Raw genomic sequence first — 12,089 nt, forward strand, 5'->3', positions numbered from 1 at the left:
TCCTTGGCACTTATTCGTGACTAGGATCATATTCTAGTGCTAACCTACTGTTACAACCCAGCATTCAAGATGGAGATGGTAATTTTAAGTCGTTAAAGTAAGAAGATTAGTAACAAAAGAGCCTCCGGGTAACTTCACGCAACCACAACTTAGTACCGTACTGTTTTGAGTGGCCCAGTTCCCTTAGATGAAGTTTTTATCTACGTAAATCTTACTTAGTTTGGCTCCAAATTACTCACGCAAATATACCAGTAAAACCAACACAAGGCTCGACACGCATATTTCATCCGTCACATCAATAACCTTAATTTTAAAGATGAGAGGACCTGAGGGTAAAAGAAATACCTAGGATAAAAAGCACTTACCAGGAATTAAACTGTGATGTAAAAACGGGGATATTGATCACAATACCTTAAAAATGAAGAGGAAATGAAGAAATGAGTCCCGCCTGTCAATCTAGATCTGCCGCCAAAAGCAAAGCATAGATACATTGATGTGGACGTTGGTGTAAACGTAAAAGGCATCGAATCATGTTTTACACGGATGTAAATACGATAATCCTGTAGTGAAGCGATGCGCGTTTGTTTATTCCATCTACAGAATGTTGAAAGACGTAGCGTTTAAGCAAATTCATTTTTCAGCAGACACTTCCTGTAATACGATAGTTCAACCTATTCAAAATTCCTGGCAATAACGTAAAAAAGGAGAAACGTGAAAAATAAACAGCCTGAGATCGATGTGTCAACCAATTCCGCAGAATTTAAAACTCAAGAAATCGTTCCAATGTTTCACTGTTGCTATCATTCCTGCAAAGTAGCCTACTGATCAAATGGTTAAGTACATAGCAACTAATTTCAGGCAACAGATACACAGAGATAATTTCAGAGCGAAATGGTTGCGCTGTGTATGAATTAACCAGGGATATCTCTCGTAGGAAGGGGTTAAGGGAAGGATGCTTCTATAAGCAGAATGAAATCGTCACGCAAAAAGCAGACCATAATCTTAAAATGTCCAGTCGTCACTTGTGGGTTAATTTCTTACTTTACCAAAACATTCAAGGTTCCAAAACATTGCCAATACTGGGCATTTTGCATAATCTAAGAACTAGGCAACAGGAAAACGCCGTGGATGGGTTTTTACATTTAACATCCACCTATGTCGGGAACTACCTTCTTTGGCGGGAAACTCAGACCTCAACTGACGCCAGCCAGTGTTTACGGGTATTTTTCACAGTCCACTTAACAGTTTGCATCATTTTTGCACTGTATATCGCTTATAAAAACTGGTTTGATTACATGGATGATGATTAATGGAGCCACGTCACTCGATATGTCTGTTCCCATGAGTCTTGGGTTCCAAAACCTAACAGAGCAGACATTTAAAACGTGGCTGTCGGTAAAGTTGATTTGTTTTTACCTGACAGCGATCTATAACCTCTTTCTGAGTACCTGATGGCCGAGTATAGTCAGAATGGAGGGCTGACTGGCTTTAACATGGTCTAATATTGCCATCTCCATCCCGAACACTTTACTGAGTTGTAACAAGATTCCTGCTAGAATATGGTACTTGCCACGAAGAGGTGCGATGAAGAGAATGTGGTGATACTATTGTCTTTTTCTGTCACTGAACTACGCGAAATCAGCTTCAATAGGACGAAAATCTGGGCCAAGTTAAAGAATCACAGGAACTCATTTTTACCTCATAACTATGCGGTATCAATCACTCGTGTAATTAATTTTGTCATGCTGAAGACACGTGGAAATTAAGGTAGCTTTAGTCGTTTGTGTGGTCATAGATGAGATTTAATCAACACTCCACTTCTGTTTGAGAAAAGAAAGAACACCAAGTCAAGGAAAATAGATGCTACATGGATCGTGGAAACTAGGAGAAAAGAAATATGACAGCGCACAACATATAAAAAAAAGGGGGGGGGGGAGTGAGGCGATACTACTAGTTTACTACCACCACCACCACCACCTACTACTACTACTACCACTACCAATACCACCACCTACTACTACTACGTGACTGCACCATCCCTATCTGTTACTGCATCCTGTCTTGTCACAACACTTGACATCCACCTTTCGTGCGGAGTTTGGCAGTTGTTCTTATCTGTGTGTTATCAAGTGTTATGACAGGAAACACTGCACTCCAACGTGAATAATGCCTAGTCAAATGAACATTAGCGCTGTTACAACTGCATAAATAATAATAATAATAATAATAATAATAATAATAATAATAATTTTACAAGTAGCAGTGGTGGTGGTAGCAGCTGTAGTAGTAGTACCCCTGCAACACTATCATGATACTGCAACGTAATATATTCCAGTGGTTCTCCCTCTCTCTCTCACACACACGCACACATTCACACACATTCAATAACTTCCTTAACATATAGCTTACCAACTATTCCAATTTCCCTAACATACCCTTAAATACATGGCATATATAATATACACAATAATTCAAAACAACTTCTCCATTACATTAACTCCTCCAACAATCACCTTAAAATATACATTACCACCATCAAATACCTTTAAGATATTCAAATTAAACTTTCAGTACAGGTAGTTGTCTTTTCACAGTTTTTCAAGAATTCTAACATACACACTAATTCAATAATAATCATTAAAATCCGTCAGCTCCCCTACCACATGAACAATTTACTGGAAATGTACAGAAGCAGCTTCCCTAACATTTGACATATTTTCCTAGCACCAATATCTCTAAGTTAATATCCTACATATATTCTCCCAAATATCCATTAATTCCATCTAATATTCAAACTTTCGTAATCACATTTAATCATTCTTAACCCGGCAATTCGATACGTTACAAACCAACATAAATTTTCCCTTGCATTATACAACTTTTATCATTGAAATTAATATCTCTCCCTCTCCCCCAGTAAACCACTTTCTAATATTCTCCTAACATTCCTAGCATACCCAATCATTAGAGTACACCCACGGCAGTTGTTGCCAAGTTGCATTTTTAAGTTGCATATTCAACTATGCAATCCACAAACTCAATGTTGCATCCACATACTTTGAGTCACACATGGTTGCATGATTGGCTGGTGACGGATGCAACGTTGGAATGCGTCACAACGTTTGAATTATTAACGTTTCTGGTACGTCAAAATAAATCGGTTAACGCTGAATAGCTTCCCCGAACACTAGTATATAATGAGAGTAAATAGGGAAGTACTGGACACCATGATCCTGCCAGTCAAAAGCGAAGGGTAGGAAGGAGTGCAAAAACAAAGATCAATTTGGGTACATCAGCTGATCTCGGTAGCAGCGTGGCCAAAAATCAATAATATCCTTGGTCAAGAAGCCGCCGGGGGCGTGAGAGTTACACTTACCTGGTCTGGCGTTGGATGGACGTGGTTGCACATGTGTTCCGCCGAGGCTGTGATTGCAAGCACAATAAACATACAGGGACAAAGGCCCGAGCACGCGCGCCACACCCAACCCCTCATGCTGCCATCATCACACTGACGCCCAGCTGGCCCGACGTAAACACGGACACGGCCACTTCACCCGCAGGGGAGTCTACCCGGCTCTCCTAGATTCACTAATAAACTTCTATTCAACTTCCCCTTGAAACTAATTTTTCTTTTTTTTCAACAAGAAGGTCGAGGAGAGGAGTGTGTTGCATCTTTCCAGATCTCTTGCTCTTCTTGCAGATCAAAATATGAGTTACGCAAGGAAATTCTTAAGACTATTTGTGAATCCCATTCCTGGCAGGTGTTTTACTCATATATGCAGGTTGCTACACCAACTCATTATCGTAGTATTATCTCACTGTAGCCCTCTTCCCAGGAGCATTACACTGTCTCTATAACGCAGCATCCCCTTTTAATTATACGACATAAAATTCAAAGCGGGATTACTTTACCGCGCAAAATCTTATATCATCCCTCAAGTTTATGTTTTTAACCTCTTGAGATGCTGAGGTGCCGATTGCCAGTAGCCGGGGGATAAATCTGGTCTTAAATTATTTCAATATTGGTCCTTCCCTATGGAAAAAGTACATTTCCTTATTCTGTGTAACTTCCTCTCCCACTTGAATTAGCACTCGGTACCTTTTACAATAAATATTTCAATCAATCATTTCCTATGGCATATTTCAATTCAGGGTATTTTGTCGCGGCCCCATATTTATCTGAAACGTGAACCCAGTGGACTGCAGGCTGAAGTTACCCCTCTCCAGCATTCCACTGTCCTCCTTTCAGAGAATAGGGAGGGTGCTGAGGGACAGTCATATAACCGGTAGAGCCTCCTGGTTATATCAATGCCACCACATGACAGCATCCCTCTCCTGAACGATACGTACTTAACCAAACAAAACTGGATATAATACCTTTAAATAAATAGATAACAATACTGTACATACAGTGCTGTTTCTTGGTAATATAATGGGAAGAACTGAAGCATCCAAAATGTGGTAGAGTGTATTTATTAACCTGATATCTTACAGCACAGCACTTGCAGCAACTACCCCAACACCTCAACACAGCAAAAGTATTGCACCTCAAGCGACTACTTTCCCTTCTGCTACACAACACTTCCCTCACTACAACAACAATAGCCTCAGAACCAACTATACTACCACATTCAGTACATAACACCACTATAACTTACTTTGATCCAGCTAACCTTATCGTACTCAATAAATAACATCAATATAGCTTTTCATACATTACTTATCTCCTTTTTATTTTTTTCCATATACATAAACCTTACTGAGAACAAACTCAATACATTCAGAACATAACATTATTACAGTATAGCTATTTTTTACTACCAACAACTTTATTAAGCTTACCAAACTATCTTTCTTTTTTTCTCATACTTTCTACCCCCAATATTACTCAGCCTCCTTTATTTCAATTATTACAACTACCAGATTATTTTACGAACCTTTTACTGATGATTTCTTCCAATAACGGGCTTAAGGCTGGGAAGAGATACTTTCTTGTGGTGGCACTGATATAACTGATTGGCTCCCGTGTCCAGTTATACGAGCATCCATCAACATCCTCCCTATCCCCTGAAAGGATGATGGTGACTGCAGGATTAGGGCAACTTCAGCCTGCAGTCCACCGGGTTCACATTCTGATGAGCCTGGGGTTGCAATGACTACTACATAATTATCAACAATCACACTCACTACAAATTTCACTGACTTTTTTAAAGGATTTTATGACAAACTATACATACGATACACCCACTACCAGTCAAATTACTACACATACCTCCAGTTTCGTTTCGTTTTGTTTCGTTTTTAAAGGCTCCAACATGCTTGCATGTGTCGGCCTTGGTCACCTAATGGCGGCTCTCCACGCTGCACGATCCATTGCAGCCTCCCTGTTCAGTCCCTCAACCCTAAGGTCAGACTTAAAATTAACTTCCTTTACATTACTATACTTCTTTCACACTCACTTGGCCCAGATTATCATCCTGCAGCTTATTTCACATAACTTGCTGGCAGAAAAGGATAGTGTTACAGCTCTAAAGCATCTTTACAGCACTTCTTCATGACTAGCACCACATTCTCCTGTTCAGTTATTGATACAACTTGGCTTTCAAGGTGCAGATGGCAATTCCAGGTTAAGTTAGAGTAAAAGGAGTATAGTCATCACCAATACTACTATTTTATCCCAATTTCTCACAACACTGATGACTCCTAACCCCTTTCAGCTCAACTAACAACCATGTGTAGCTAGACTGGAGGGTTGATTTGACTAGTAACCAAGGAGTCTACCTCAAAACTAAGGCTCACTGAATTTCATGCACCCACAACTTAACATACAAATTGTGTGAGTTGCCCAGTGCCATCAGATGAAATACAAACTGACTATACAAACATCTCCAGTATGTTACAAGCAGGTTACCTTCCTTTACACTACTACAATCCTCCTCCTCCTCCTCCTCCTCTTCTTCTTCTACCTCCTTATCATCATCACCATCATCATCATCATCATCAATCATCATCAACACCAATCCTCCTCCTCCTCCTCATCATCATCATCATCACTATTACCTTCCCTACTTCTCACTAACATATAAGAAAAGTAGGATCCAGACTAAGAATACATTATAAAGAAACTTATTAAAGTAGAAAACAGTATAAAACTAAAATATACACATCACTTTAACATTAAATAAAATATAGTAGATCATTTATATATATACAATAAATATGATGGAAAAAGTGTGTAGATAAAATACTGAAATAGTTTATTCATATATAAAATTTCAGCCTCTTCCACCTGACAGCACATTTTTAAATTAAATCTAAGTCACCACCAGACAATTTTATTCAACTCACAAAACACCTCATGCTGAATGGGTTAAAGGTTATATAAGGAGCTCCATAGAGTAATACCAAACACGCTAAAATCATTCATACATCATCATCATCATCTGGACCTCCTTTCCCACTCTAGGGCAGGTGAGGAGTAGCAATGTCCAGCCAGCCCAAATTTGCCCAGTCTAATGGGTCTCTGGAATCCTGGCTCTATTGGATACGCCAAAAACATTCACCACATTCTGTAGCTTCACACAAACGTATCCAATAGTCAATCAAAAATCAAACCAAGAAAATGGAGGATAAAACAGTGAATTTTGGACATGTGGCACCCTTGTGGTTCCTACACAATACATCTTATAATAGTTGAAAAAGACCTGTTGTCTAACCTTCATTTTCTCAGCTTAATGATTATGGCTCATTTTACGTTACTCAACAGATCGACGCATATCTAACCACTTTAATGAAAAATAAATAAATAAAATAATCTCTCCTAAGGTGAAGAAAATCATCAACAGTCATAAAGAATAAATTAAAAACTACCTCATCAGACAGGAAAGGCTAAAACACAAAACTTATCATACAAGAACTATAAAATACCCCGCCAGCTGTACGATGCTGCTGGCGGGAATAACAATATCTCAATATAAAACTGATAACAATGCATGTAACTAAAACTAAACTAGACATAAAAATGAAGGCCTATTCTGCATTAGCCTTTTTTTTAACCTTCCTTTTTCATATCTTAAGCCTAATTGTATTTCCATGTAATATGTATGATCTGGATACAAGAAAATTAAAGACAGACATGGCAGCTGTCATCTTATTTTACCCTCTTGGAGGTCTGGGGTCACAACACCACACACTACCACAGTCCTGTACATTTAGGGATACATGACCAGTGTATTTCCACTGCTGGCATCACATGATCAAAGCACCTCCAGTCACTGCCAGGAGACTAATCTTTGTGGCCATATCTCCAAGTGGGGCATTCTAAACACACATCAAAATCAGTAACACCGTTCAATTGATATAACAGAACTGACTACAGACAGACTGAGGCTGTCCTATACATTCAGTAAACAGAATCAACACACCAGTTTCTTCTTGGAGACTGAACACTGCATGGTCATAACTTTAACTGGGGCATTCTGATCAATACATCAATTATACTGTTCAATTCAACTGATATGACAGTACTGATTATAGACCAGTGACTATGGCTGCCCCACACACTCACTAAACAGGAGCAAAAAACCAACAGTTACTTCTTGGTGACTTTGCAAAGCCACAAGTCTAAACACTTCATCAAAATCAATTACTTCCTATTCAACTGATATAACAGTACTGACTACAGACCACACTGCCTGAGGCTGTCCCATACATTCATTATACAGTCTGTAATATAAAGCGGTATTCCTGAACTACAAATCTGTTACCATATATGACAAATAACACAGATTAAATGCATACTATAAACTAACCCACCCATGTCAGGCCTATACAGTCATATATAAAAATTCGTCACTGACACATGAATGAACTGCAGTGGAAAAAGAAGCAAATTATTACCTACAGATGGAATATGACCTACACCACAGTCCACTACATTACACTCAAGCATGTATGAACCCAGCAATGAAAGGCAAAAAAAGACCTGACTGTACAAGCTGGCAATTACAATCCATCCATACACACTGCCCAAACAACAATCAGAACTTGGGGTTTGTGACATCATTGCAATCTCGGTTTCAAGAATACATCCAGTTACACTTACACTGTATCTAAAATAGAGTGTGATATATACTGTACTAAAAATATAATCTCTTGTAAGCAAAAGCACTTGGCTGAGGCTTGGCTATACTGTATATTGATAGGCACTCATTCCACGTCTTGATGTGAGAGTTTGCGTAGGAAAAATGCTACGGTAATCCCTTCACTAGGAGTTTTATTTAACCACGGAGATCCCCCCCCTACCCCAACTCAGGGAATTTAACATCGTATCTTTCATAAAAGCTTTAACACGGTTGCACACGTGGGCCTTGGTCACCTAAAGGCAGCTCTCCACGTTGTTTGAGCTCTGGCAGACTCCCTTTTCAGTTCCTTAATAATTTGCTTACACCGATATTTTTAAAACTTGACTTTTACTACTGCCAAATCATGCTTATTTATCTTAGGGGACACTTCACCCAATGCAGGGGTTGAAATCATCATCATCATCATCACCATCATCATTATCCATACAGTAAGCCCCCTCGTTTGGCGAATTTCAACTTGGCGAAACTCACTTTTGGCGGTAGGGTGGCCATGGACCACCGAATGCTCGCTTGGCGATTTGAATTCAAACTTGGCGGTCCCCTGGCGGCCGCACGTTGAACAATATCAAGAAAAATTGAAAATGTCAAAGCAGGCAAAAATAACAAAGTTTTTCTTAGAGAATCTGGACAGACAACACAATATCCAAGACGTCATTGCCACCATTCCCGTAGACGATGATAACTGTGAAATCATTGATAACCCCCCCCCACTCGATGTGCCACAAGAACAGCCCCAAAAGCAGCCACAAGAACAGCCGCAACCTCCCCAGCCATCCCAACCTCCCCAGCCACCCCAACCAAGCTTCGCTGCCCTCTTTAAGCTGGATGCTGACTTTTCTGGCTTCGATGAAGTGGATGATCAAGCGAGACAAATGGTTGCTAAGGGGGTTATGGGGGAGGAGGGGGAGAGTGATGAGGAAAGTGGTGGTAGCAACTAAGCTGCCCCCACTGCCACTCCGACGTCCCCAGCCAAGCAAGCCTATCTTCACTCTATTTACGGTTAGTTACAACCTTTATATCATGTCTTATTAGCTTTATTTATTGTTTATTGGTCTGTTTTCTACATGTGTATTAATATGTGAAGGCAAAAGATTTTATTTCAGCTCGAAAGATGGTGTTTTAGGGGTCAAAAGGGGGACTTTGGCAATGACCAAAGACTGATTGAGGCACTTTATAGGCAATTTATAAGGTAAAAAGAACTCGCGTTTGGCGAAATTCGAATTTGGCGGTAGTTTCGCCAGACTAATTGGATCGCCAAACGCGGGGGCTTACTGTACATATTTTGCACCTATGAACTCGGGTGGTGTCTTGAAAAAATGAAATAAATAAATAAATAATAATAATAATAATAATCAAAATAATAATAAACAATTAATGATGATAAAAACAGAGCTTTTAGTGTGATAAAAATTTTCTTTGGTCTTGCTCTCCCTAAATACTATAATTCCAGTCCAAAGACCTTTCGTAGTGAAGGGGATGACACAGTAAAATGGTGAAAATATAAATACAGATGATATTACAATTATTTTAGTGATGCCAACATTCTACATCAGCATTTACCACTGTTCGCAAATTTCTACAACTAAATACTGTATAAAATTGTAGGTGACGTGTACTGTAGATAGAGTTTGTTCACTTTAAAAAGGCAGAGTGAGCAAGGGAGTGAGTGAAATCCAAGTGCCAGAGGGCAAAGTTCACAAGGCACTAGGTTATGATCTGAAGGTATAGTAAGGAGTAAGGAGGACATGGCAGAGAATAATCAGAAACTAAAGGGAGGATTTTAGATTATGTATGTTAGAACCAACTTGCCTAGCCCAGGGTTCCTACACTCCTCACTGGGCAACGTAGGATTGGATGATGGATGGATGGGTGAAGGATATGGATGGTTTTTAAAGATGACATTATACGATCTAATTTTTGTCCACTTGTATCATATTTCCCATATGTTAGTGGCAGAATAAGACAATACTATGGCTCAATATCTGTCCATAGCACTTCTTCATGACGAGCATCATATTCTAACGTTAACCTTTTGCTGCAGCTTCATATTTATGATGAAGCTGAATTTTTACACCTACTTAAAGTGAACAGACTATATTTTCATCTAAATTGTGGTGAATGGATAAAAAACAAAAACACTGCAAGGTATTTTGTGTCCTAAATAACACTACTAGAAACATCATCATCATCATCTGGACCTCCTCTCCCACCTTAGGTCAGGGTGAGGAGTAGCAATGAACACTGACACTATGGATGTAAATATTATGGATACAGAAACTGGATTTGCAGTAAGATGAAAACTGAGAAGAAGGAAAGGAAGACCAAGAGTGGAATTCTCGTCATTAAAGGAAGCTCCCAACACCTACTCCTCAACGACCTATTTTGTTTATTACACCTTACATGTCCAGTGTTACATAAAACCTTCCAATATCGCCATACTCTCCTTACAATAACATACAAAAGGATATCAACCAGCCCTATCCAAAAATAAATCGCTAAGGAAGAGGTGTTGGGGAGCCTTCGTAGCTGACAAGAATATAAAAAATAAATCCCTATGGAAGAAGCGTTAGGGGACCTCTTTAAACACCAAGAATAGGAATCCAAGAGTAGGGTGGAAGATGAATAGAAAACTTAAGCTACCTAACAATGTAAACACCAGTTGCTATTTACACATCTTATACTGGATACCTACACATGTCTGTTCAAGTAATGTGCACCTTCACACCTTCACAATACATACACTGTTTTTTCCTCACTACTGCCAGTTTTATTCTGCTGTTGGGGTGAAAAAAAAGAAAGGCACAGCATCATCATCATCAGTATTCTATATCTACTATTATGGCTGAGGGTATATTTCTGAAACAAGATAAGGGCAGCATAAAGGCACATCTACTATAAGCAACAAGACTGAGAATTATTATATGCTGAGAATTATTATATGCAACATGTTGGGAGAATTATTATATGCAACAAGATGGAGAATTATTATAAGCAAGATGATGAAGAATTATTATATGCAACATGATGGAGAATTATTATAAGCAACATGATGGAATTATAAGCAACATGATAGAGAATTATTATACGCAACATGATGGAGAATTATTATAAGCAACATCATGGAATTATTATATGCAATAAGAAACCTCACCAAACACAAAGCTTTATCGTAAACTGAGCACGCATTTCTGAGATCCGTTTTGCATTGAGAGGTTCGTGTGGCCGTGAGTACGCCACCTGGGACCGATAAAACCCATCCACCCACACACACTATACAACTTCTCGTCTCTCTCATCTGTCCACTACTAAAACATCCCTTGCATTCTATTCTAGCTACCAACAGACAGGTGATGGAGAGGGGTGCCTTCATGTGGTGGCACTGATATAACTGGGCAGCTCCACTTCCCTCCATCACCATCATCTTTATCATCATCATCATCATCTTTATCACCATCACCACAATCATCATCATCTTTATCATCACCATCACCACAATCATCATCATCCTCACCATCATCATCATCATCATCACCATCATCATCACCACAATCATTTTTTTTTTTTTACACCTATGGATGGGTGACCAAGTTTTCCAACATTTAATCAATACACTGGGTGCCATAAAACAGTACAAAATATAAACCCAATTAAACAGACTAAAACCTGTACTGTCAATGGTTAAGAAGCTCCCTAACACCTCTTCATTGGTGATTTACTTCTGGATACTGCTGGTTAATATCCTCTTGTAAGTTGTTTATGCAGAGTACGGCAATATTAGAATGATTTAAATAACACAGAACAAGACGTGAAGGTGTGATAAGCAAAATAACTCGCTTAGGAAAAGGCGTTAGGGAACTTCTTTAACCAATGAGAATATCGCCCTATGACCCACATTCTTGTCAGTTAGGCAAGTTCCCTAACACCTCTTCCTAAGTGATTTATTTG

General features: G+C 39.1%; 1 protein-coding gene across 1 annotated transcript in view; it reads right to left on the reverse strand.

The window, feature by feature from the left end:
• Invadolysin (leishmanolysin-like peptidase, invadolysin) overlaps nucleotides 1-3,493 on the reverse strand; it is a 67,500-nt gene extending 64,007 nt beyond the window's left edge. Inside the window, exon 1 of the mRNA XM_080273916.1 lies at nucleotides 3,377-3,493. Coding sequence (XP_080130042.1) covers nucleotides 3,377-3,493 — 117 coding nt within the window. The remainder of the gene's footprint in view (nucleotides 1-3,376) is intronic.
• Nucleotides 3,494-12,089: the final 8,596 nt, after the last annotated feature.

This window comes from Coenobita brevimanus, chromosome 56, assembly GCF_032717465.1.
Source record: "Coenobita brevimanus isolate Jiangsu-jjx chromosome 56, ASM3271746v2, whole genome shotgun sequence".
Classification (NCBI taxonomy): domain Eukaryota; kingdom Metazoa; phylum Arthropoda; class Malacostraca; order Decapoda; family Coenobitidae; genus Coenobita; species Coenobita brevimanus.